The sequence below is a fragment of the Equus asinus genome, chromosome 25, assembly GCF_041296235.1.
Source record: "Equus asinus isolate D_3611 breed Donkey chromosome 25, EquAss-T2T_v2, whole genome shotgun sequence".
Taxonomy (NCBI): Eukaryota; Metazoa; Chordata; class Mammalia; order Perissodactyla; family Equidae; genus Equus; species Equus asinus.
This window is the reverse complement of record NC_091814.1, coordinates 51,477,244-51,505,238: the sequence shown is the minus strand read 5'-3', so window position 1 is coordinate 51,505,238 and position 27,995 is coordinate 51,477,244. Positions and strand designations below refer to the sequence as shown.

Below are 27,995 nucleotides of genomic sequence, written 5' to 3'. Positions count from 1 at the left end.
GGTGCATAGGTTCGCACCCAGGATCCGAACCCAGAAACCCTGGGCTGTCAAAGCAGAATCTGCAAACTTAACCACTGCGCCACTGGGCCAACCCCAATAAATTTCTTTAACTATGACTTTCATTTCAGAATAATAAAAGAGTGCTAAGAAATATTTGTGTTGAAAAACAGGCATTGGTAAGGTTAAGACCACTGGAGTGATGAAAAGAATAAAGTCTTTCAAAAGATTTCAGTTCAGATTCTGGTTCAAGGTGAGGAATGTGATTGGGATCAAGTTACTTCTTTGAGTCTCAGTTTCTTTATCTATGAAAGGGAGATAGTAATTATAACCTAACTCAGGGCTACTATGAATATTAAATGTTAGTATGTGTAAACCTCTTCTGCCCTGAATATAATAAATGCTGAAAACTATTAGCTATATCATTATTAAAATGGAGATATATATACCTCATAGGTTATAAATATTAAGCAAGATGCCATACAAAGTGCCTAGTTAACAGATGTCCAGTACATATCACATTTCACTGACTCCAACTTGTACCATTATTTTAGGCACCTCTAAGAAAGAAAAAAATACTGCCCATTATACTACAGTTATAGATAAGAAGGCAGATCCCAATTTCAGATGTTAAATGTGACAATTTTTGCACCAGAATCAAAATACTTTTTCTCCCCTTCTCTTTCCTGTTATTTAACTAGTGAGGATTCTATACTCTGGAATTCTCCTTTCCTATCCTTTCCCCTTCTACCAAGACCCTCAGGTCTCCTACTTACTTGGCTACAAGGGTGAACCATAAGCACGATTAAGTATTCTGTATCACTTTTATACTCTCTATCAGGATTCTCCTTTATTTCCTCCACCTCAATGTGGCTTCCACTGCACAGCATTCCACTTTTACTATATTAGATAAATGAATATACAATAGAACAAAACAAAAACTTATTCCTAGTTACCTAAGGCCTTCAATCTAATATTTTAAGTTCACTACCATTTAGTGACACATACTTATGCCCTTAGAATTCATGGCATGGCTTAACAACTCATATAAATAGAAACAAACAAAGACTTGGAAGAAATTCACACTTGAGATAAGAAATGGCAGGTTTTTCTGGAGAAAATGTTACAAAATGTCAAGGGTAGCAGAAAGGACAAATAGAATGAGGGTGGAAAACAGAAAACTTTCCCATAAAATGATTTCCTAGGAAATCTCATCAAATGCTCAGGGACACTATTTTCTGTCTCACCCAGCAAGTACAAGGTTGTTAATACAGCTGGCCTATTATTTAGATAAAGAAAACTAAACAAACGTCACAATTTCAGAGAAAAATAATATCAAAGCAGAATTGGAACATTCAAAGCACATTTTTGGTTATTCGGTTTATTTCATTTAGGATACTCAGGGGACATTATCTGGGGGACTTAAAAGTCATTTCAATTAGGAACCTCTTTAGTCCGTCATCAATTATTTCGAGTGTTCTAGTCTCAAATACATTCCTTTCTTCTATAAACTTCTGAAAGAGATGAATACCTCCACCTACACCAAAATAATGTGCTTTGCTGGCCAAAAGTACCCGTCCATTTTTATCTAACAATCTACCAAAAGTTTGGTGCAACGTACCATAATAATCTGGATTGTAAATGGTTTCTGAGGTGAGAATGAGATCATATTTTTCAAAGACTTTTTCACTGCTTAGTACAAGCTTACAAAACTCAGACCACTCTCCAGAAAAGAACCGGCACTTACACAGATCTTGTACTACTTTTGATTTCCTGCATCTTTTCACATCTAGTTCGTTTCCATCATTTTCTTCATCTTCCAAAGTGGAGTTAGCCACGACATTAGGTAAGGTTACTTCATCAATCACCATACTGTTGTAGTCTTGAAAATGAATTTCCTTGGCCCCTCCCCTGAATGCAGTTATACCCAGCAACCCTGATCCACAGCCAAGATCTAATACTTTTTTCCCAGCAAATTTCACTTTGGCTTTTGTGAAATAAGCCAGGAGGTCAAAGGTACATTCCCAGATTTTTAAGCCTCCTTCATAAACACCTGTAATCAGATCAGAGTGAGAAGAAAAGCTTTTTGAAACAATGTTTTCTCCAGGGAAGTTCTCTTTCAACAAGATGGTTTTCACTACCGATATGTTAACACGCTGGAGACCTGGTAACATTTCGATGACTTTATTTTCTAACACTTTCTTTAAATCTTTAGGCATAGCGTGCTCTTTGGCAATTCTCAAGCAAAGCTGTTTTTCATACGGCTCCAAGTTACTTGAACTGTTAGCTACACTGAGTGAGCTGTCTGTGTCTTGAAAGACAGCTGCATTTCTCACTGACTTAGGTTCCCCCGAAGGATCCCGAGGCAAGTCAAACTCTTCTGTAGAACATTTTTTGTCCCTATGTTTACCTTTTTGGCTTTCTGAGACCAAAGACTCTTTTGAGGAATCCAAGGCCAAAGTTCCACCTCCAAGGGGTGTTAATTCATTTTCCAGATGGTCTTCTATACTGAAATTAAATTGAAAAGTCATCCTCATTAAATGTACACAATCCTTAAATTCAGAGGAAGATTCTTCTGCTTCTGGATAGAACTGATGACACACACATAAACCTGCCTCAATTATTCAATTAGTTTTGCTGGGGGTCAATATCTCTTTAATTGCTTATACACAGTTACAAGTATTTTAGAGATGTCTCCAAATGACTTTTTAGAGGTCTTTGCTCTTCTTTAAATTTAGCTCTGCGGAAAAAAAGAAAATTGTTATTAAAAAGTAAAATGACCAATTTCACTAAAACGTAATGTTAAAAAACCCTCCCCTTCATACAGCTGTCTTTTCTATAAAAGCTGGGGAGGGAGGGAGATAAAGAGATTTGGAAATACATACACTCTTCAGGGTTCAAAAGTTGGAGAAGAGACAAAACTGTAAAAACAAAAGGACTACAGCAGCAACAATAAGAACTAGAAAACACAAAGTCCAAAATTCTCAGGCAGTAAATGATGAGATAGCTACTCAGTGTGTCACTTATCATGACCCTGCCCGAACATATTCACCTCCTAAACTGCCAGGATCTCTTCACTTCAGTCTGTTACTGTTTCAAGTAACAGCACTTCAAGATTTTATTTTGGCAAATGAACATCCCTTTAAGAACATGCAAATGAAACTGGCAAACAGCCATTGATGATTAAGTAGCTAGTAACTTCAGTTTTCTTCCTTTTTGCAATTACTGATTACAGCTTTTAGCTGTTCTCCCACCCATTGTTAACTGTGTTTAGGCAAAATGCTGTCTGATTCCCACTAGGTTCCTACAGATAACATCTCCCTGGGGCCTGGGTCACCATGGTAATGGGTATGTGAGCTGTTTATCAGGAATTAGAACTCCTTGTCCACTTCAGGTCCGTTGGGACCACCAACTCATCAACTGGGCCCACAGAGATGCCCGATGAGCAACGTTTTGATGTCAAGAGGCATCAAAAACTCCACCCTCAGATCATGCTAATGCCACCATTTTGTGAACATGGGTCTTATGAAGAGGCATGTAGTCTGACTAAGCTTGCACAGATCATCAATTGCCTCACCTCTCCTCACCTCCAACCACCTCTCTCCACGTTTCAGACCATCTTGGATTCATAACTAGCCTATCATTGTACCTGATTCACAGCAGGAATTTTCAAACAATAGGTGTGGAGACTCTGTGCATGTGTGTCTATATGTGTGTTATGTATGTGTGCTATTTTACCTCCAGATGGTATAATTTCTAAAGAGCTCTATTCAATTGGCTAATAGTAAGTGCTTACATAAATTCTAAATGTAATAGAAACTAACTCAAATGTCATTCGCGTTAACATGATGAAATTAATCTTTGATAACTGAAAGCTTATTTAAGCTTGTTGGTCTGATTAAAATGGACATGTCCTCAAAGTTATCAGGACTGGATGTGATGGAGACATGCAGCCTTCATTCTACATTTATTGGTCAAATAAGCTGATGTTATTTCTATTACAAAACTGGTTAACAAAAATAATAACTTAAAATGAAGGCTAATTTTGCCAAAAGTCTGATGAAGTTTTGTAGGCAATCTAAATAATTATTGGGAGTAAACTAAATAGATGTGAAAAAGATAAAAGTGTTGGGTGAACTTTTCAAAATAATTGTGTGTTATGGCACGTATATTTAAGATAACTTCCATAATCTCTCTGGTAACTTGAAACTTTGAAGTTTTGCTAAGTAAAATTGAATGATAAAAAATACTCACTGAATATCTGGGTCATTTTTCAAATAAGATAAAATACTAAAACATTATTATTAGGCATGTCTAGGTTTATCTACTTTTGGCTTCTTATTACAAACTAAAAGATGTTTGGTACTATTAGTAAACGTCTTGTATTTTATTAAAACTTGTACTATGAAGTAGCATGTTTCCAGAAATTTTATAAAAAGTGTTTATAAACTTGCCAAGCCACAGAATGCTAGTGTAAAAGAAAGTTCCTAATTGCTTGCTTTTTAAGGTCTATAAGGGTTAAAAATTCTAATTAATATGTGTAATTAAAGCTGCTAAAAATTAATAAGGAGAATATCTTTGTATTCAAGGAAAGTAAATGTATGTTTTCAGTAAAGAAGGTATAAGGAATGGAAATATTTTTGTTTGTTTTGTTAAGAAAGATAAATTTGTCCTAAAGTACTAGAAGGGAAGAAAGCAAGCATGGGACAAATTCTGAATGTAAAAAAGAAAGTTAAGCAAGCTTTGTGGAAGAGGAATCCTACAAAGAGTTTTATGCATGGTCAAGTTGGTTAAGATTGAATTAAATCTAATTAAGCAGATGAGTTTTAGTGTCAAAAATAAGCTGGTGCAAAAATTAAAATTTGGTTCTCTCTCTCTTAAAAGGATAATTTTCCTGGACTTTTAGTGTGCTCTTGATAAAGAGGTTTTAAAAGGTTTTTATTTACCTTGAGTAAGTTTACCTAAAAGACAGAAGATCTATGTTTTGTTAAAATAATTTCCTATGTTCAAAAACAATGAGGTCTCTTTATTAAGGTTTTCTGACTGTTTCAACTCTGTTTGCCCTTGACTGTTTCTGTTGTCACTGATTGAATGGATAACTGAGCATTGGTTCACAGTGAGCATTGTTTCCTATTTGACAGTGTTTTTTTAACTCTTTTGATATTTCTGACAAGCTTACCCACAAATTCAAATCCTAAATGAAGTCTTTCTTTTAACATAAAGGAAAAATTTTTCTTTGAGGATTTTTAGAGGACCCCTGGGACTACTCAAAGAAACTCATTATTTCTCTTTCTATAAAAATACTAAATTAATTAGGCTTATTTGGTATGTTAAATTACATGGGAAGCATTGTCAAATAAATGATGATAAACGTACTTAGGTGGTATTATGTGGGTAAATGTTATTGATATAAATGTTTTAAAAATTATGTAACATTCCTAAAATTCTGTTCTGTCCTGGTTGTCAGCCATAATTCTAGTTATCCTGAAGCATTGTATGTCACAGAAATAGCCAAGTTTCTTTGCCAATTGCCCTTTTGAGTCTTTTGTCACTTTCAGATAGTGGCTGTTTTACTCTGATGCTTTAGCAAAATATGTTTCATCTTCAGAGAGATTCATGGAAAGGACTCTGACACTTACTCTAGACTACAGGTTTCTGATAGGCTTTCAGATCATAAAACTGAACTGGGTAAGAAATGACAGAACTCTAACAGAGAAACTGATGACTTCATGAAACTGCTGACAGAAGATTAAGACCAAGAATCAATTACACATGACTGAATGAACTGATGAGGATAATTATAATTTACATGACTTTTCATTTGAAATATTGCTGATTTTTTTGACGTTTTGTTTTGTTTTCCAGATTTAAGGAAATCTTTTCTTTTCTCTCATGCTAACTATGACTTATAGCAATTTGGTAAATTATACCTTTGTAAGCAGAACTGATACATTTATTTATTTTTCTCCCTACCTGATCCCTCCAGGATTTGGAAACTCTTAATGAGTGAGTATTGTTTTCATGGCAATATAGTTATTTGCGTAAGTTCAATAAGAATCTGTTTTCCTTATAACAAGACACAATTGGAAACACTGGTTATAATACCAAGTCTTTGACTGGAACATCATATTTGAGAGAAACACACAGACTCAGATATGACAAGACAACTTTTGAGGAATAAAGGTTGACTTCCTGGAATAAAGCCACTTGGAAATATTGGCCTGGTACGTTGTTTACAGCATTCCTGGCAACCATACTGGGTAAGTAAGGAAGCTCACTTATCAGGCAGGTGCAAGGAATGTCAATATTTTGGGGAACCTCAAAAGAGAGGAATCCATCCAAATCTAAGGTATTTCAGGCAAAGCCTGATGACAAATCCTTGGATTGGCTTTCCTGGCCTCAAGAGGCTATTAAAGTTCAATCTGAGATTCCTTATAAATGGTTCCAGCAAAGCAGATTTAAAAGAGCCTATATGATCAATGGCTATTCTTGCTGTACTTATGTAAATAAATAGGTTAGGTTTATTGAAACTAAACTTATTTTGAAAACCAGTTAGTCTTAATTTGGCTATCTTTTATAAAAATGAGGGTGATTTTAGAGAGAAAAATTATGTTTCAATAGACACTATAGTACACATTCCTGGATATTAGGTTCTAGTTCTGATAATTGTCTTTGAGATTTTTGTTTTATATCTGTTAATTGGACTGGATCCTGAATTCTTCCAGTCTCCTGAAATATCTGGCCACAAATCTCCAAACTAATGTTTTAAATTTTTTCCATCATTTTCATTTGGAATCACTGAAAACTGAACCTACCATTTTTCCTGAAGCCTTGCAAACTGAAGTTGGACAACTTGATATAAACTTAAGAGAGATTCATGTCTGCTGCTGTGTGAGCTACTCAGGAAGATACTTGAATACCTGATGACATCATCAGAGACAGTTCAAGCAAAAGATGCTTCAACTCTGACACCTAGAAATCTTTTTTGACTGGCTCCCACCTGGGCTCAGAAAGGTTTATAATTTGCTCCCACCATTAACCTTTTCCTTTTGTCTCTCTGGAAATAATTCTTATTAAATCCTAGCTCTTGCTTACCCAACATAGGCCTAATTTTGGGAGCCCACCTATATCACCATCTTACTAAGAGACTGGTTCAGTGAGATGGAACAACCTATGCCCCTCATCAACAGGATATCCCTCAAGATTGAAGGATGAACAACAAAATGGGGGGGACTGATATTGGCTCAACACAAGGTTGACATAAGGGAAGCCACATTGTAGGAAAGGAACCATATTGTAACTTTGAATGACCTCTGATTAACTAACCCAGACATGCTCTGTAGATTTTACAGCCCCTCCCAGCTGCTATAAGTTGATAACTTTGTTCTTTTGAGTTCCTTAGGAATGTGATGACCTCCAGGCAGAAAGTCTGTGCTGATAGCCATCATCTATGACAACTGAAAGATCAGGGTATAGCACATTTCTGGTCTCTGATGCATATCTACTAAAACAAAAGACTACCAGGAACTAAGACCAGATGTCTGCCCCCACCTGGAAATCAAATGGAGGCCCCACTGGGATTAGGTCCATTTTTCAGGGACTGGTAAAATTTGGCTCATCTATACTTCTTATCCTTCTGGTTGGATGCTTGATTATAAAATGTGCTTTTAGATGTTGTTCCAAAACTGTTGATCAAGGTACAAAAATTGTAATAATACAAAATGTCAACCTGAAGCCAGGAACAAGAGAATATTTCCAAATGAGTGCTAAACAGTTTCATTCCTCTAACTCAGATCTATGCCCAATTCAGCAGGAAGTAGCTAGATTGGTTATTGCCCCAAATATCTCAAGAATGAGGCATGCCCAAAGAACAAGAGGGATTGAAACCAGCAAACAGTTAGCCGCTGATGATCAAGTAGCTAATAACTACAGTTTTTTTCCTTTTTGCCATTACTGATTACAGCTTTTTTTCCTTCTCCCACCCATTGTTAACTGTGCTGTTTAGGCAATATGCTATCTGACTCCCACTAGTTTCCTACAAATAACATCTCCCTAGAGCCTGGGTCACCATGGTAATGGCTGATTGAGATGTTTTGCAGGAATTAGAACCCTTTGTCCACGTCAGGCCGGTTGAGACCACCAACTCATCAACTGGGCCCACACAGATGCATAATAAACGAACTTCTGATGTCAAGAGGCTAAAAACTCCACCCTCAAATCACGTTCAAGCTGCCATTTTGTGAACATGTGTCCTGTGAAGAGGCATGAAGTCTGACTACACTTGCACAGATCATCAATTGCCTCACCTCTCCTCACCTCCAATCACCTCTCTCCACATTTCAGACCACCTTGCTCCCCTACCCCATAAATATCCCTGGGTTTTCAGGGAAGTGCATTTGAGACTCATTCTCTCACTTCCACCCATGGATGCCTTGTGGTTAACACCCTCTCTCTGCTGCAATCTTGTCGTCTTGGTGTCAGCCTTTCAGGGTGGCCGGGGCGGGGGGGGGGGGGGGGAACAAACCTGGTGACGTAATACATAGGTATGCTCTGGTGTGTGTAAATTCATCCAAATGACCTCACTGCAAACATTTAGTGGAGACCAGCAGTCCTAAGTGTATGGGAGTAGGGTAATTTTGGATAATTAGTAAAGATTAGTTTGGTGGTAAACACAATAAGGGCACTGAACTGTCTGGAGAAGCCCAGAGAACACGAAAGCAACATTACTTCTATCTTCTACCTACAGTGCTAGACACTTAATACACACCATCTGCTTCAATACGCACAACTCTGGCAGGTGGGGCTTTTATTCCCATCACACAAGGGTCACGCAGTTAAGCAGGTAAGAACATGCCACTTTCTACCCCCACTGCACCACCGGGCTTGGAGTCATTTCCGGCTGCCGGTCTCAGGTCAATCCCGACGCCAGAGAGGACCCCAGGGGAGGCAGGGTAGCAAATCTAGGGACTTCCAGCCCTCACCTCCCAAAGCGCCTCAAAGCAACGTTTACAGCGATCCAGACCTGGTGATGCTCGCAGCCAGGTATGTTCCCAGCTCACCGCGCTGCGAAACTCCGTTTCTCGCCAGACGCGGCCGACGGAAAACGCGCACCAGTGAGTCGAGTCCTCCGCGGGCTAGATAAACCCGGCTTTCTCTCCAGCCTCTTGGGGCCTGGGCGCACCAAGGATCGCAGCCGGCTTCCTCTCTATGGTTCCGGTGCCGGCAGAGAGCTCGCAAGGCCTGCCGGGACGGAGTTTCCGGTCCTGGCGGTGGCGGGCTGTCTTGAAGCTGTGCTGTTGGCGAAAGCATGTCTCAGGAGCGCGGAGCGCCAGCGAGCGTGGTTCCCCTGGAGGAATTAAGTAGCTGGCCGGAGGAACTCTGCCGCCGGGAACTGCCGTCCATGGTGCCCCGGCTCCTCATATCCTTCATTGTCACTTCCACCTAGAGAGGGCTGTGGGACGGGTCTCGAACCCTGCTGCTGGGCCTCCGCACCCCCGCGTCTGGGCCGTGTTTTGTTTTTGCGGCCTGAGCCCTCCCCTTTCTTTGTTGATGAGCGAGCTGAATAAGCGAGGGGATGCAGGGCGCGCGAGGCCCGTGGGCGCCTGCCGAAGGCATGCCTGGCTTTGGAAGGGCTCGCGGAGGTGTTCTGCCCCGTGGTTTTGGCAGTGGGTGTGGCGTTTTCGCCCGTTCCCCTGCGCCTTTGAGCGTTTCTGTACTCCTTACGTGCAATTCAGTGTAGATACGTTTGCGTGGGGGTGTCGGGGAGGCCAAGACTCAGACCTGAGGTGTAAGGCAGCCGAGCTCTGGCTCTTAATAGCTGCATGAGGTAGAGAGAGAGAGAGAGAAAGTGAGTTCCTACCGTCTCTGAAATGGGTGGTGAATATGAATACCTTCCCCTCAGTATTGTGAGAATTAAAGGACGTAGTTCTACCATGATGCCAAGTCTGTAAAAGATGGGTAGTAAAGAACTAAAAATGTTCTTCCCCACCCCCTTTCGGTCGTTGCTGGTTAGAAGTTGTTGCTTCCTTTTGTAATTGGTTCTCGTCTGCTGGGTTTGAATGACTTAATGCCTTCGTTGTCCAGGTGCAGGCCGTTTTTAGTAGTCTCATGCCTTTGTGATTGTTAGGTGTGCTAGGAGTCCTAGCCCATCATGTTAAAAGGTTTTTTGCTTTTTTTTTACATTTTTGAGCTCACCTTTAAAGTAAAACTACACCCAAAAGAAAAAATGACTTTCACTTGAGAGAGTCGCAACACTGCACAAATAATTATTTACAGCTAAAGCCAAATATAAATGCTACCATCACATAGAAGTCATTCACCTAGGCATTAGCAAAATCCGGCTTAGGTACCAAAGCCGTTTCTTAGTCGTTGTGTGGATACGGAATTGCTGTCCTCAAGAATTTTGACTTGGGAAACAAATAGCCATCCTCCTACTCAGAAACATTTGCTAGGTCCTTGATTTGTACCCGGCAGGGTCTTAGGCTTTGGGGGAACAAAGATAAGAAACATAGGTCCTCTTTATCCTCTCAAGCTTATAGGGGGATTTCAGTAATTGAAAGTCAGCATTCCCACCTGGTTATGAGTCTCAAACTTAACATTCAAAAGAATCCAAACGTGCCCTGCTTTTCTGTATCTAAATAAATGGTTTCACAAGCCAAGACTTTGAATCTTCTCTCTCTCTTTAACATCCAGTCGCTAAGTTTATTGTTTCTGACTTCAAACTGTGTCTTGAATCCCCCATCCACAAATCTACACCTACAGCTCAAATGTCACCTCTTCTGCCCTCAATCAGAGCCCTCAGTCTTAGGTAGTTCCCCAAAACGCAGTCTGCAATTTAGGTAGTTCCCCAAACCCAGTCTGTAACACTTTTGTCACATTGCCCTCTTCATTTTTTTTAAAGAGACTGAATCGTTAACAGAAATTAGTGTGTTTACTTTGTGTCTTTTTGGTTATCCTCACTACACTGTAAAGTTCATAAAGGCAGAAATTTTGTTTTAACTGGATTATCCCCAGCACCTAGAGTAGTGCCTGGAACATAGTACTTAGTCAGTGAAGGGCTAAAAATATTGTCATGTTTTAAAAATGACTGAAGTCTCATTAGACAATTTTTTTTCAGCTTTTGTTTGTATTTTATCTTCACTATTTTCAACAAATGAAAGAAAAGTTTTCAGTAAATCTACAATCTTATCACCCAAATATAATTATCTTCATGTCTTGCATTTTACATACTGTGTTTCAGCCTTACGTGTATGTCTGCATAACTCTTGTTAGCGCTGTCCAGTCAACTGACTCCCAGTGGAGCCTGTGTGCAGCAGAGCAGAACCCTGCCCAGTTTTTTGGTGTCATCCTCTCACCTTCCGGCCCTTTATGGGATGATGCTCCACGGCTGTTCATAGGGTCTTCACGGCCAGTTTTTTCAAAAGTGGGTGCCCAGGTCCTTCTTCCTCATCGCTCTTAGTCTGGAAGCTCCGCTGAAACCTGTCCACCCTGGGTGACCCTGCCGCTGTTTGAAATACCGGTGACATAGCTTTAAATTTATTCTCAGTAGTGAATATCCTATTACTGTGGTACTACTATCTTCCTTAGTTCTTTTACTCTATGTATCGGCATTCTGACAGTTGGATGGAGCATATTCGTAAGTAAAATTAGTGTAATTCTATGATTTACTTTGACATCGTTAAGCTCTGAGTCCCACATATCAATACAAGTTCATATTCCCTTCAAATGTATTCTTATTGTAGTGTTACAGCCTCTGTAACCGTCAGTTACTTAAAATGACCAAATTCCTTCCAATTATGGGTACTTAAAGTTTTAAATTCTATTTTGGATACATACCAGAAGTGTTCTGTTTGATAATGTATGTATAAGCACATTGTAAATTTTAAACCTTAGTTAAAATGGTTAGACCTGTATAAAACAGATTTTACATTAACCTTCAGCCTTGAACATGTTTAGTGTCAATTACAAAATACTTTCTAAGTTACAAAAAGCGGTTTCTTTAGGTTGTGACAAATTTATCATTTAGAAAAAGTTGAATTTCTCATCTTCATTAATCTTACTTGATGTGATTTACTTATTCAGTTAGGAGAAGTAGAGTGTTAAGACTAGACTCCACAGTTTACTCATATTTTGAGCTAGCTTATTCTATTTACATTTCACTTGGTTGCAGAATATGTGTTATAATTTTGAATCTACGTTGCCTGTTAGGGTCTATTTTTTAAAAAATTATTTTTTATCCTGAGTATAGGAGTTATACATATTCATTGTGGAAGATTTGAAACATGCAGAAAACCGAAAAATAATGAAACATTTATCTGAATTGGTTAAGATTGTGATATAGAACATTCTCATCTCAGTTTTATATATTCCTGCTAGCCTATCTATTTTTCTTTGTATATACATATTTATATATATTAAAATTGCTATTATACTGCTTTGGAAACTTTTATATTTAAACTTAAAGTATTGTGAACATTTTTTCATGGTTTTAAATAATCTCTAATAAACATTTGAACAATAGCAGGTCCTATTTAGTAGATGTACCTGTAAGCATTAACTGGTCCTCAATTGCTGGACATATAAGTTGTTTCTTTTTTGTTTGTTTGTTTCTTTTTTTTTTGCTACTCTTTCAAATACTTAATTCTCTATGTAGAACAGGGCATTTTGAAACTGTTCAAAACTTTTGATTGCTAGTACTTACACATTCTCACGTTTGAAAAAGGGCAATGATCTTTGTTGGGTGACATGACTTAATTTTCCCACAAAATATGTTACTCTTTTGCTTTATAGAAATTCTGAAAATTCTTGTAGAAATGTTTTTACCTCATATGAACCACTTGACATTGGAACAGAATTTCTTTTCACCAGTGCTGCCAAAGGTATAGTACTATTATTATCTTAAGTGATCTACATGTTATAAAGGCTCTTAAAATCTAGGCTGTTTTAGGTCATTTCTTCTCAATTGTGGCTCTTTTTTTTTCTAATTTATCAAACATATTTGAAATGCAAAAAGTAGTAAAAAAAAATAGATGTCCTGTGAGAATATGATGGTGTTAGTGTGATCATTAGGTGATTAAAAACTTATGTTTTCAGATAGTATGGATCCTTTACTAATTGAACTTACATTATTTGTAGCTAATTTTAAATACTCTTCTATTTTAAAGCTGTTCAGTGAAAATTTGGGATAGGTGATGAAGTTAGCTAAGTCCCTTTGTTGTATCTTCTCTGTGGAGTTTATTAATAATTGTTTAAATTTTTATTGTGTGGAGAAATGAAGCCAAAATTTATTAAAGAAGTCTTAGAATGAAAAAGGCTGGAAAATGGGTAAAATCAAGTAACTAAGAGAAAACATTAAATTCACTGATTACCTTACCACCTTTTAGATGTATGTGGTATACTTTTTCTCTGAAAACCACAGTGAACTTTTTTTTTCTAATTGAGGGAACTAAAGATACTATTGTGCCCAAAGGAAACATTTTTTTATAACGTATTTCTTATTGAATGGATTTCTATCTTTAGCTTTGAAGCAGATAATCATCAGAATTCCTTTTACTCATTTCACTTAATTGTTTTCTATCTGAAAAGTTTTTTAGAATTTGTTCTTGACCACCAGAAAAAGGTGCAGCTACTATATAGATGAAAACAGGAATGTTGAGTGTTAGCAAGCCTGTGGGAAACAATAGCCTCTTTTATTTACATTGGGTTGTTGACTATGTTGTTATTCGTGCATTGTTTAGGTTGTTTAAATTGTTTAGAAAGATCTGAGTATTAAGATCATAGGGTGGCTAACTTTTCACAGATAAAAAAACATAGTTCTGAGGTCACATATTGTACCTCTAACCCAGGAATGGTATTTTGAGTTGGTCAAAAAGGGACCTGGTTAGAATACAAGTGAACAGGTAATTCAGCACAAATTCATTACCACTGCCAGAAGATAGCCTTGTAAATGCCCATAAGAATGTTGATGGTTAAGACCGTCATTGTTTGTTGTGTAAAGAGTACACTTACCTTTGTTACATCCAAAAAATGAACTTTGTGATTTTTTTTAATGGATGTTATTAAATAGATTCAAACTGCAGAAATGGAAAATAGATCAATTTCTGTTGGAGGCTTTTTTTTTTAGAGATTGTATTGTAGAAATACTTTATATTATGTATATGTTTTACATTATTAGGTGCAATTGTTAAGCTAGACAATATCCTATGGCTGTTAGTAATGCAAAATCAAATCATCTGATTCTTTTTCTTTAATATGTCTTTCCTTTTCTAGTAATTTCTATTACTCCTATGTGTAACCTGCTATGTTTTCACAGACTGTGAAATTATTTGATGACATGATGTATGAGTTAACCAGTCAAGCCAGAGGACTGTCAAGCCAAAATTTAGAAATCCAGACCACTCTAAGAAATATTTTAGAGGTATGTCAAATATATTAGGAACAAGACAGGGGGTGGGGGTGAGGGAGGGGGGTAGCTTAAAGAGTGTGAGAATTTTTACAGTGATACTAATTAACCATGTATTCTTTTATGTAATGGCCCAATACTGGAATTAAATTTGTAGAATTAAAGACGTGAATGCAAAAGCATAAATTCTGAGTGTTTTGTACAATTTCATGCTGAGTAAAGATCTAAACTCGTACAAGAAGACAAGTAATCAAGATAGCATGCCCTACCTGTGATGTCAGAGTATGTGTAGAAGACCTGCCGTGTGCTTTGATGTGTGGGTTAGCATTCCAACTTTTTTTTTACCCAGATGGCTAGCCAGTCGTTCCAATATTTGTAGTTCTGATAGACTGAAGTTCTGTGAAAGGAGGAAAGAGTGTCCATTTTGTTCACTGCTGTATCCCTAGCACCCGGCATACTCTCTGACATCTTTTAAGTGCACAAAGAATGTGTTCTGAATTAAATTTCTTCTCTTATTTCCAGACAATGGTGCAGCTCTTAGGAGCTCTTACAGGATGCGTTCAGCATATCTGTGCCACACAGGAATCCATCATTCTGGAAAATATTCATAGTCTCCCCTCCTCAGTCCTACATGTAATCAAGAGTACATTTGTACATTGTAAGGTGAGTGATGGGTCTGAGTACACTTTAAATGACATAGAACCCATGGCAAAGGGACTGAATAAAACAGTTTGTACATAAGATTTTACATTTTAGCTGTGTTACTGGAATAGACTTTCCCGTAGAACAAAAAGCATGTATGTAAATAATAAGTGGTTATAAGGCAGTCATAAAAAGTGGACTTTTGCATTTTTGTTGTTGTTTTTATCCTATTTGCTCTCTATAAAGAAGGAAGTGACATGGGTTTATATTGAGTCACAGAGATCCTGCAATAGTTCTGTCATGACATTGGTGGATCAGATGAATTCCTTAATGATTAGGTTCCTATAAAGGGACACTAACCCTTATTTAGTCCCTTTCTATGTTCCCGAGGCAGCTTTAAAGTGCAAAACCTGGCCTGGGATTTGTGGGTCACAGGAAGTTTTGATGCTGCTACTTACTGGGTGAATGAAAATCACTAGTTAGGGGGCTGGCCCCATGGCTGAGTGGTTAAGTTTGCACACTCTGCTTCTGTGGCCCAGGGTTTGCCGGTTCGCATCCTGGGTGTGGACCTACACACCACTCATCAAGCCATGCTGTGGTGTCATCCCACATAGAAGAATTAGAATGATTTACACCTAGGATATGCAACTATGTACTGGGGCTTTGGGAGGAAAAAAAAAGGAGGATTGGCAACAGATGTTAACTCAGGGCCAATCTTCCTCACCAAAAAACATAAAAAACAAAAAAATTGCTAATTAATGCTTCTCTTTGGTGATAGGGTGGTAAAATGTCACGCACCTGACTTATGTTGTTTCTCTCTCTCTTAGTTCTATATTTGCAAGATCTTGGAAGTCAGAAATCATATCTTATACATGCCTGCGTCTTTTGAAGTACGCTGTTTGTAACGGATGTTCTCTAAACATTTGTTTAATGAATGAATATGTGATTCAGTAAAAAGCATTACATTTTTGAGCTCTGATAGAATAACTTAAAGTAACTTTGGTTCTTCAGCATTTTATGACTTGCTTTTTCTCTCATTTTTATTTATTTGTGATCAGAATAGTGAATCTGTCTATTCTGGGCGTTTACACCTAGTTTCAGACCTTCTCCAGGCTCTTTTCAAGGAAGCTTATTCTCTTCAAAAGCAGCTAATGGAACTGCTGGATATGGTTTCCATGGACCCTTTAGTAGATGAGAATGTTGATATTTTGAATATGGTAACAGGTGAGCAAAGAAAACTTGCTATTTAGTATATGATGTATATTGACTGTAAATTGTCTATCAGTTAAATTATTAAATCCAACATTGTTTCTAATGATTCATGATATCTTAATTATTATGCATAAAAAATTTAAATTTACCCAATAAATTTTTAATCTTTTTAATTTTAGAATTTCTAAAATTGATATTTGATGCCCTAACATAGATTTGTATATTCAGTTAATGTTCACAGTAGATGATTTCTCACAGTGATTAACAAAGAAAGTTATACGACTTTATACCCTCTCAAGTAGTCCAGATTCTGAGGCAGTAGCTTTCAGATTTTTTAAACCGTAATTCATAGAAGAAATGAAGTTTACATTCCTTCCCAGAACACATATAATTACATATGTATGTGTGTGTTTGTGAATGTGTTTGTATACACCACATTTATTATACATGAAGTAATACCCATTTTACTTGTAATGTACTCTATTCTATTTCATTTTTAAAGAATTGCTGATTGCTACTTCGTTAAATTCATCAGTCACTGATGGATTATGACCCAGAGTTTCAAAAGCAGTACTCCACTGTGTAAGGGCAAAGATTGCATTTATAGCTTCAGCGTAAAGAGTAAGTTGGTTTTGTGCAGTGTATCGGATACCTTTTGATCTGTAACAAACCACCTCAAAATCTATTGGATTAAAACAACTACTATTTTATTTTATCATGATTCTATGAATGCAGTTTGGGCTGAGCTCAGCTGGGACTGCTTTCTCTGCTCCAGCTGGTGCAGCTGGCTGGCTCATGTGTTTGTGGTCAGTGACCTCAATCACGTCTGGCTCTTGGCGGAGGCAGGAGTACTGAGCCAGCCACGTGTAGCACATCGTCCATCAAGCTGACCCCCCGGGCTCAGTCACCTGACGATGCCTCAGGGTTTCTAAGAACAGCACGAGAGGGCAAGCCCCAATATACGAGCACTTTACAAGTCTCTGCTTGCCTTATGTTTATTATCCTGTTTGCCAAAGCAAGTCATGTGGCTAAGCCCAGGGTCTGTATGGAAGGGAACTGCCCAAGAGTGTGGACACAGAAAGCAGAGTTACTGTGGCCATTATTAGAGATAATCTACCACAGGCAGAGTAGAAGCCTTACATGAGTACTGTGCAAATTCATTTTAATTCTTCTTGTTAGGTTTTCCTTCCTTAGCTGTTTATTTTGTCATTTTGAATTAGAATATCTATAGAATATTTCATTTATAATAGGGCACAACTTTAATTTCACTGAATATTTTTAGTTTTATTTAGGTCATAGAGTAGATATAAACTTCAAGATTGAATTTTCCATAACTGAAAAACCTTAAAGCAAAACTCTGACACTTATTTTCAATAATTATTTGTACACAGTTTTTGTCAAACTGCGTTATCTATTTTAACAAATCACAATTGTTCAGTAGGTACTTTTAAATATAGGAGAGACTCATGCCATGTGACATTTGAATGTCCTAAGAATTCTATTATCTTTCTTTGTAGTTATTCATTCATTGTTGGAAATCTGCTCTGTTATTTCCAGTATGGACCATGCATTTCATGCCAATACTTGGAAGTTTATAATTAAGTAAGAGTTTTTGTTTTTTTCTTTGTTTTTACTTTTTGTAATATTTTCCATATCCAAAATCTTAATTATTCGTAAGTTTTCTTAGATTGCACTTAAAACATTCTATGGGTGTGTATACTGTTGACTGATACTGCTGTCTGGTGATCCACATGTTATACTTGTAGCTCCCAAACCAAATTGGACTTCTTTACCTGCTGCTCCTCAAAAAAGAAAAAAAAAGTTCTACCTAGTTAGCTAGTACTTCTGAAGTAATGGGCCATGGGGCCTTAACCACTTGCCTACTGCTAATAGTGTTTAACTGACTAACAAGTGTCCTATTTCTAGGCTTACATAGATTAGTAATTATAATCAGAGCTGAATATAATCCTTTCATTATATGCTTTTGAGTTGTTCATGTTTAATTCCATTTGTAAAATACTTTTAACTGGAACGTTATGAAGGGTTGCTAGGGAGAGTGCCCATAGTGTTCATCAGATTCTTGAGGGTGGGAGGAGATATAGTTGAGAAGTGAAAATGGTTAAGAGCCTCTACTTTATACACATGCCTAAAACATTAAAGGTCATTGTGGGTCTTTCAGGTCTCAGGTCCTTTTCTTGCACCACCAGGTCATTAGGTTGCCAGCAAGTAATAGTACTGGCTTAAAAGTGTCAACTCAGAGCCCTATGGCATGTGCTTGAATCCATTCTGAAATCACTTACTTCACCTGAGTTCCTGGGCAATTTGGTTAACTTCTCTGAACCTTAGGTTGCTCGTCTGAAAATGTGAGTAATAACCTTAGCACCTTCTTGGTGGGGTTATAGTGAGAATTAGCTGAGTTGTTCAGTGTGGAATGCATAGAACTCTGTCTGGCCCATAGTGAGTGCTCAGTGAATTAGCCACATCACCATCACCATCATGGAGTATTTTCCACTCTTCTCCCCTTCCATTTTCAGCGTTCAGACTGATCTTTTAAAAATGTTAGTGAGATCATGTCACTCTACTGCTTAAAATCCATCCCGTTTTACAGTAACAACCTAATCCTCTCTGGCCCCTGCCTTCTGTACCAGCCCATCTGTGCTGCTCTCTTCCTGCTCTTGGTTCCTCAAACATGTCAAACTCTCCTGTCCTGGAGCCTTTTCTCACCTTTTCCCTTTGCCTGGGATGCTCTTGTGCCCTGCTCTACACCTTGCTAACTCCTACTTTTCCTTCGGTTCTCAGCTTGAGTGTTACATCTTCATGGTAGCATTCTTTGATATCCTCACCCTAAGAATAAGGTAGATTAGATTTCCAGCTTAGCATTTATCACAACTGTAATTAATTATTTATTCTTATAATTATTTAATGTTCTCTCTTGTGCTAGACCAGAAGCTCCATGCAGACAGGGTGGAGACTGTGTCTTTTCATTCACTTCTCTATCCCCAGGGCCTAGCGGAGTACCTGGCACATAATAAGAGCTCAACTAATATTTTATAAGGAGAAATAAAAAATTAGCAACTTAATTAAACTAGCAGGCCGGCTTCAGAGGTAAAGTCAGCACATCTTAATTGTGCTGTGTCTAGTTCTATATATGATGCGTTGTGATTTTTCACATGTTCTGTTAGGTCATGTTTTTATGGTTCTAAGTTACCTGATGTGTTTCTTGGTGATGACTGTATTCTTTTCTTTTTATTCATTTAGGCAAAGCCTTAAGCACCAGTCGGTTATAAAGAGTCAACTGAAACACAAAGAGATAATTACTAGTTTATGTGAAGACATTCTTCTTTCCTTCCACTCTTGTGCACAGTTAGCTGAACAGATGACAGAGTCAGATGCACAGGTAAAACGTGGTCTAACAGCACTTTAAACAGTAGCTCTTTTCCTTTGGCAGTCACTAAATCTCATTTGAAGCTATGGATCAGTTTACCTAAAAGAGTTTTAATTTGTTGTGTTTTTTTCCAATCTCTTGGATTATTTACAGCCCTTCATTACTTTTCACCCAGAACATTGCGTTAGACTTCTGTCTGTACTCATTCCCTCAAGAGTCTTCCTGTCTCCCCTATTACATACTAACTGGTTGATCACGGCATTCCCTCAGAATTCTTTCATTCTTTTCTACCCTAGGACAGAACTCTAATTCCTTAGTCCTCTATTTATTTAAGATTGCCTTAATGTAGCCATCATCAATCTTATCTTCACCAATCCAGCAAAGTGTGGTGATGTGATATACAACTCTGTGTGTGTGTGTGTGTGTATATGTATCAGTCTTCTAAAATTGGTATGTACTTAGAGTTATTTTTATTTCAAAAAGTTATAGTGTTGAATTGGCATCTCATTTATGAAACAGATTGTATTCTAAAAATTTGTAATACACTTATTAGGAATTATAGTTCGTTTTTCTATAACAATGTATACATAGTGCCTTTTGTTCTCAGACTAGCCCTTTAAATTTTATTTAACTCATAATAGCCCTAAATGATAGGATTAACAGTACTCAGAACCTAACAGTTAAATGTAATAATTTCAATGGGAAAATGAATTAAATATTTCTTCGTAGAATAACATTTAGATCCCTTCCTGTTGTAGACCTGCAAGCTGATACAGCTGATTCCTTTGTGCCTGTGCTCTTCCCTGCCCAGCAGCTGTGGGGGTGCATGTGTAAGGATTCATCGAGTCCTAAACACTGGTTAGAATTCCTGGGGTGGGGATGATCTGGAAAGACACACCCTAGAGGAGGATGGAAGTTTGAAAAGGAGTTCTGACGTTGGTAGGAAGGAAGTGAGGAGCACCTTTAGGAAGGGGGCTAACCTTTTCCTTCTTGCCGTTCTTCATTTTCTCCTTTCTGTCCTCCCCTTATATCCCTTCTTTCTTTTTCCCCTTTCTTTTCTGTCCCTGCTTCCTTTGTGTACCCTTTCTGATTCCTCTCAGGTTGCTGACAGGAGGCATTTGGTTGGGTATCCTGTGTCAAAGGCAGGAGGGTTGTTCCCCTCTTCACCTTTATCTTATACATCCATATACTTAACCCCAAACTCCTCTTTTCCCAATTTCCTTCTTACCTGTCTTGACACCACAGACTCCGAGCTAGTACCTGAAGGGTAAGTTTAGACAGAGATTCTTGGGCAGGAGTGAGATGGGGAAAGCCCAAGCAACAGTGTAGTCTCTAGTGGAAGAGAAAGGAGAAGCCCTGGGGTCCCTGACCAGTGTGGCTATCTGTACATAAAGTGTGTAAGTTCAGCTTATATTAACTGCTTGTGTATGAAAATCAGAGAATTTAAATTGTAAACTTTCCTCACTTACCAAGCAAATTTTCATGTTTTTCCTTACTTGTGAAAATTTGAGACTGATAAATGTGACTGTCCGAGCCTTGAGATAGCTGTATGGTTGCTCCATTCTTAACTCTAAATTCTGATGAGCAGTGAGTGCCCTCTGCTGTTCACTGTTGATATTTATTGAGGAATCAAACTATGATCTTAAAAAGTCTTCCAAGCAGTTTTTTCACCTTATTTTTAAGAACATCAAAATAAAACCACTAGATTTAATAGGTAATATTCTATTTATGGAAGCATATAGATATATCAGTTCTCTTTATTAGGTTCCTGGGGCTGCCATAACAAATTATCACAAACTGGGCGGCTTAAAACAATAGAAATTTATTCTCACGGTTCTGAAGGATAGAGGTCTGAAATGTGTCAGTAAGACCATATTCTCGTGAAGGCTCTGGGGAGAGTCTGCTCCACGCCTTTCTCTTAGTTTCTCGTGTCACTGGCGTTCCTTGGCTTGCAGCTGTAACTCCTGTCTCTAGCTCCATCATCGCTTGCTCTTCTCTCCCTGTGTCTTCACACCAGCCTCTTCTACGGACAGCAGTCCTGTTGGACTGAGGGCACACCCTTCCCATACGCCCTCATCTGACTAATTATATCTGCAATGGGAACGTTTCTTGTGATATGACATCTAAGCTGAAAAAGATTTCTTATTGAGTATGTTATAAGGTCAGTGTAGATTGATCTTTAATCCCTGTACTTTTAAACTTCCGTAGCACTATATAAGAGAGTTCATGTTCATAATTATCAAAGAAGGGTGAATTTTCATCTAACCTATTTCTGCTGAGGAAAATTGCCTGTATCCAAATAATTTTAGCAAAGGTCAGAATGAAGGATCATATTCAATTAGGGGATCATCCAATTCCATTTTGATCAGTTTAATTAAGGTTTTGCTGTGTTGTAGGAAAGAAATTGAACATAGTCAGTTAACATTAAACTTAAGATATATTATTTCATATGAAATTATTCTTAAAATTAAAGACAATATATCTGTTTGACTTTATGGTACTAATTTAAAGCTCTTTGTATTATAGGGTATAACATATTTGGATGACATAACAACCAATATTTATTGAGCTAAGTTGTATGAGTGTAAGACACTATTTAAATCTCACAGTAACCATAGTACAAACCACATTGCAACCTCATAGAAAGATTTCAAAACTTTCTCAAGGTCATGTAGTAGTTGTGGTAGGGTGAGAATTCAATACAGATGATGGCTCCATGGTCCTCTACCTCCCCTGCTTAGACATAGCTGTCTTGGCATTGCCCACTGTCTTATCAATTTACAAATGTGATACATACTCAGAAAACTTTCACATATTACACAAATATCTAACATGGAAAGTGAGATCCTACTTTATTTTGCTAAACAGAACCACAGGTAAAGTTTTGATTTATTTAGGGAGATTAGGGAGCAAATATTAACACACAACACAGATTTTAAAATAATATTACATTATACATACTGTTATGCAGCTTGATTTTTTACTTAATAATCTATCTCAGGGCTTTCTGTGTCCGTGAAGGTATATCTACCTGATTCTTTTCAAAACTCAATGTTATTATAGTTTATGGATATACTTTGAATTTATTTAACCATTCTCCAGTTGATGGATATTTGGTTCATTTCAGTTTTTATTGTATAAGAAAATGTTGCATTGCATACCTTACTAGTAGTATTTCTATAGGATATATTTCCAGAAGTGGAATTGTGCTACTGGGTCAAGGAGTTTTAACATTTAGCTTTGAATAATAGTGCAAAGGTGGTATTATTTCTGCTCCCACGAATGGTAAAAGAAAGTGCTCATTACCCCATTTTCTCATCAACTCTGGGATGTTAATCAGTCTTTTGAATCTTTGCTAATCAGATAGCCCTCTCCCTGCCCTGCTCAGAAAATATGTAATTAGGTTGTAATTTGGATTTTTTTCAATATCGGTTTTTGGGCAATTTGTATTTTGTTTTCTGTAAGCTGCCTTCTCTTGTCTTTTACCTGTTTTCTTTTATGTGTCATTCTTTTATTGGTTTGTAAGACCTTTTTCTTTTGACCATCCAAAAGGACCTTTTTCTTTTTGACCATCTTTGACCATCTTTCTGATCCCCATATAACAACAATAAGGGGTTTAAACTTCTTTCACTTTCAGACCAACCAAGAATGGTCGCCTCTTCTACTGTTATGGATTAAAGTTTCTTTTCAGTAATGTAAAGTTGAAGTTTTTGAAATATCTGTGTCGTCATTCACTGTTTGTTTGTATTGCTCCTAACAACAATTTAGAGAAGAATTATGTTTACTTAAGAAAATGTTTATACTCTGTTTGAGAGATCATTTTAGAAAATATTGTCTCATTTACAAGTTTAGCTAATTTCATATTCTTTTCTTCTTTCTTATTTTCTTTCTTTGAACAGGATAATGCTGACTACAGATTATTTCAGAAAACACTCAAATTGTGTCGTTTCTTTGCTAACTCCCTTTTGCACTATACTAAGGTAAGGCTTATTTTTAATAATGTGTAAATGTGAAATCTGTAATAAATTACAGATTATCCTGTTTTTGTCATTCCTGCCAAGAACAATATTTTGAAGTTATTTTGTCAAGAGTGCATTTTGTAGTGTTTTTTCTTTTGGTTTAATGTTGTTAATTGTTAAATATTGAATATCTGTTATATCGTTTAAGGTGTTACTATCATCATTATTTTTATTCAATTCTCTGAAAAGATTATTTCTGTAAGCATAAATATAAATAAAATTCTGTAAGCACAAATCAATTTTCAGAAGATAATTCAATTTCCCTTTAAATACTGTTTATAAATTTTTTCTACTGCATTTCTGTATTAGGTTGTTGAAGTTTAAATGTTCAAACCTTTCAAACTGTTTAATAATTTTAAGAAGAGCTGCATATTTGGGAGTCATAAGGGTAGCAGTGATAGTTGAAGATATGTGAATAGAAGAGAAGTTATCAAGGCAGATTATTTGGAGAGAAGAGCAGAGAATGCTTACAGCAGCCAGTGAAAGAAACATCATTATAATAGATATTGGTGATTTAAAAAAAAAACAAAACTGTTGTCCACATTGAATTTTTTTTTGATCTTCCTCCTTTTTGAGGAAAAGGTAAGGCTCTCCATGATTGTTTATTATAGTCAGAATGCCATGGCACATTTCCACCCTGTTTGGTGTGCTGCCTGAGTTGGCGCTTCTGGGCAACTGCCAATTACTCTAGTTGGCTGCTCCAACCCTGTGTTCCTTGCAGCTGCAGGTGTGTATTTCAGTAGCAGAGGTACATGGTGGGAGGGTCCTGGCACCAGTGGCTTTTATGGGTAGTTACCCATCTGATGTTTGCTTGGTATGTGGGAGGCAAAATTGCCCCTAATTATGCTATTTTTAATCAATTCTATCAGGGAAATTTTAAACTTTAAAATTAATCATCAGCTTTTTTTCTATATCCTGTAGTACAATAAAAATTATTTCTTTACTTTCTAAGAGATAGGCTAACCATAATGGATGGAGCAGTCACATCTGTACTTGAATCCCAGCCTTGCTGGTTTTTAGCCTTGTGACTTGATCAAGTTACTTGATCCCTTACCTTCAGCTTTCTATTCTGTGAAATGGAGATAATAATCTGTCATAGGATTTTTGCGAGCACTAAAATTAAGTAATGTACCTGAAGTCGCTTGCTACCTGTCTGCCGAGCACTTGGTAGGTGCTTAGAAATGATCGCTGCTAATCTTGGTTGTGGTGATCCTTGTAATAGTGAAGAATGTTAGGTGCTTACCCTCATCCTCCTCTTTATTCTCATGCAAGAACTTTTTTTTTTAATGTGGCACATGGAGGATTTTATTTTGCATGGCTTTGTGAGAAGATATGTATAGAAAAGCACATTGTCTAGAAAGAATGAATAGAGTTATTTTATTCTAGGAATTTCTTCCTTTCCTCTCTGATTCCTGTTGTACATTGCACCAGCTTTATCTTCAGATACACAGGTAAGAATGCCATATGGTTATTAAAATGTAACAGTGCCATTTGAACCATGCAAAGGTTAAGGGGATATTTTAAAATAAAACATCAAAGTAACATTTCTTAATGTTCTAGTAAACTTTTAATCTGCTTGCTTAAAATAATTAGAGATGGAAGCTTATAAAGAATAGATTCTATGTAAGTTTTACTTATCTTTGTATTCTTAACTAGTCACTTCTTACACCTGAGTGATGAATAATTGGTCTGCTGAAAATACCAAAGGCCAAAAAAAGAGGTTATATATACATTTATGTATTTTTATACTGGCATATTGTTTTTTGTCTTTGTTAATTTTTATTTTATTTCTATGAGATTTGAGTAGTAAACTCCATCTCAAAAAAAAGTGAATTCCCAAAAAGTATCATAATTTAGATAGGGGCTAAGTGATATCTGAAATTGACTGTTACCTCAGAAGAGCCCACAATTTTACAGTAAAATAATCTGTCAGCTCATTTATCCAGCAGTCCTCTTTAGTTTTCTAGACAACTTTTTCATACCTCTTCCTCTTCAAACTTCTGTATCTCCAACACCTCCACCCCATTCCTCATTGTCATTTAATGTCCTCACTTTGTCTGTCACTGAGAAAAATGGAAGCAGTCGGAAGAGAACTTCCATATACTCCCTCCAACATCAACTATTCTACCTGTATCTAGGCCCATGTATTCCTTTGTTCCCATGAATGAACTGTCTACACCTGCCTAAGGCCAGCCTCTCCATCTGTGTATTAGATTTCATCCTCTCTCAGATGCTCAGGGACCTCGCTCTACCAGTTGTTCCCTTGCCCTCTTGCATCATCAATTTCCCTTTCTCCTAGTCTTTCTCATGAGTATACCGACGTGCCATAATTTTTCCCATCTTAAGAATATAAAAAAAACAAAATCTCTCAACTCTACATCCTCCTCCAAACACTTTCCCATTTCTCTGCCTCTGTTTACAACAAAACTCTTGGAAAAAGTTTTCCAGATCACTATCCCTACTTTCTTTCTTGAAGCTATTCCACTCAGACGTTCCGTTCCACCACTTTAACAAAACGTTTCTTGTTAGGGTCATTAATGACCTCCATGTTGCTGCATCCAGTGGTCAATTTTAGGCCTCATCTTATGTAACCTGTCAGCAGTGCTTTACCCTTTCTTTTGAACTCTCTTCTGTTGGCTTCTAAGATACCTCACTCTCGTGGTTCTCTTCTGATCTCACTGGCTGCTGCTTCTGAGCCTCCTCAGCAGGTTCCTCCTCTTCTCCCCACTTCTTTAAGTTGGGTGTGCTCCAGCGCTCAATCTTCAAGCCTTTTCTCCCTCTGTGGTCAATTAATCTCAAGACTTTAAATTTAATCTCTCCCCTTTAATGTCTAACTGCCAATCAGGAAATCTGCACTTAAATTGACCCAAACTGAACTCTTGATTCCTACCCCTTCCTTCCCCACCCCCTACAAAATGTGCTCCTCTTGTAGCTTCCTCATTTCCTTTTAAGTGGCAACTTTGTTCTTCATGTTGATCAGGCCAAAAGAACTTGCTGTCATCTTCAATGTTTTTCTCTTGCTCTCATTCCCACATCTGGTCCATTAGCAAATTTTGTCAGTATCACCTTCAGTATAAATATATATATTCAGTATATATATACAGAATCCAACCACTTCTTACCACCTGAACTGCCACCATCTGATCCTGTCCACTGTTATTTTCTTGCCTGGACTTTTGCGAAAGAGCATCCTACCCACTGTCTTTGCTTCCACTCTTGCTTTGCTCCAGTCTTTTCTCCATACAGTAGCCAAAGTGAGTGCTAAAACATAAATTAGATACATGACTTCTCTGCGCAAACCCACAAATGACTCAATTTTCAAACAATTCAACAGAATTTCCTGTCCACCTTACCTTGTTTTATTTTTTCTCTATAGCACTTATTAACATCTACTATATTATGTATTTACATGGTCGCTTGTTTGTTAACTGCCCCCTTCATTAGAATATACACTCTATAAAGGCAGTGGCTTTGTATATTCTGTTTACTACTATATCACCCACTCCTGGAAAGGCACATGATATATACATAGGCACTTAATAAACATTTGTCAAATAAATCAATTTAAATACATCTTTTGATTGAAAAACAAATACTTGCTTTGATGCTCAGTAGCAATAGTTCAAGTCTGTGGAGTATCATTACATATATTTTATTTCTATATAAGTCATGCATCACTTAATGATGGGGATATGTTCTGAGAAATGCGTCATTAGGCGATTTTCTCGTTGGGCATCATAGAGTGTCCTTACACAAGCCTAAATGGTATATAGACTACAACACACCTGGCTACATATTACTAATCTTATGGGACCACTGTCGTACATGTAGTCCATCATTGACCGAAATATCGTTACGCAGTGTATGACTCTGTGTCTTACCTTACTTATAATTTAATCCTCACAACTCTGAATCAATGTCACAAGTGAAGAAACTGAGGCTCAGGGAGGTCAAATGAAAGAACCAAAGTCAAACTAATAAGAGACTGGTGCTTTCTTCATCACATTACAAAGACCTCTTTATCTTAAGTGCATCCTTTTAAATGCTTTTACCCCTCTAGACAGGGATTTTTCATGTACTGTCAAGTTTGCCACAATTAAAAAAAAAATGGCAAAAAATATTGAATACATATTTTATTTCACATGGGTTTTGATTGAAGTTTAGTTTAAACCCCAGTTACTGAGACATTTCCCATGAAAGTCTTTGCGTCTTCCTTCAGTGTTAGTATTCAGTTCTTGTAAAGCTCTTGCTTATGAGAAACTGAGCATTAACTCATAATAGGTTCCACATTCTACCTATTTTAAAACAACTTTTAATAGAAGTAATTATGTTAGAATTT

The 27,995-nt window shown here is 37.2% G+C and overlaps 2 protein-coding genes across 7 annotated transcripts in view; one reads left to right on the top strand and one right to left on the bottom strand.

Moving 5' to 3' along the window:
* Positions 1–830: 830 nt before the first annotated feature.
* METTL18 (methyltransferase 18, RPL3 N3(tau)-histidine) lies at positions 831–9,232 on the bottom strand. Of its 2 annotated transcripts, none has more exons than XM_014845163.3 (2): positions 9,020–9,232; positions 831–2,737 (listed from the first exon to the last, which is right to left on the bottom strand). In XM_014845163.3, exon 2 carries the CDS (start codon positions 2,532–2,534, stop codon positions 1,407–1,409), a length of 1,128 nt encoding a protein of 375 aa, XP_014700649.2. In that variant the 5' UTR covers positions 2,535–2,737; positions 9,020–9,232; the 3' UTR covers positions 831–1,406. The 2 variants fall into 2 exon arrangements, with proteins under 2 accessions (XP_014700649.2, XP_014700648.2); XM_014845162.3 differs by having other exon boundaries at positions 8,979–9,179.
* The window catches only part of FIRRM (FIGNL1 interacting regulator of recombination and mitosis), a 39,413-nt gene continuing 20,642 nt past the window's right edge, over positions 9,225–27,995 (top strand). The window contains exons 1-11 of one of the 5 annotated variants that reach the window (XM_070496822.1): positions 9,226–9,415; positions 11,593–11,632; positions 12,787–12,875; positions 14,309–14,413; positions 14,921–15,061; positions 15,868–15,930; positions 16,099–16,264; positions 17,770–17,854; positions 19,511–19,649; positions 23,537–23,617; positions 25,043–25,107. In XM_070496822.1, the coding sequence (XP_070352923.1) occupies positions 9,305–9,415; positions 11,593–11,632; positions 12,787–12,875; positions 14,309–14,413; positions 14,921–15,061; positions 15,868–15,930; positions 16,099–16,264; positions 17,770–17,854; positions 19,511–19,649; positions 23,537–23,617; positions 25,043–25,107 (1,085 nt within the window). In that variant the 5' untranslated portion in view covers positions 9,226–9,304. Of the gene's footprint in view, positions 9,416–11,592; positions 11,633–12,786; positions 12,876–14,308; positions 14,414–14,920; positions 15,062–15,867; positions 15,931–16,098; positions 16,265–17,769; positions 17,855–19,255; positions 19,358–19,510; positions 19,650–23,536; positions 23,618–25,042; positions 25,108–27,995 lie in introns of those variants that run through there. The other 4 variants (XM_044758771.2, XM_014845156.3, XM_044758775.2 and 1 more) reach the window with 4 other exon arrangements.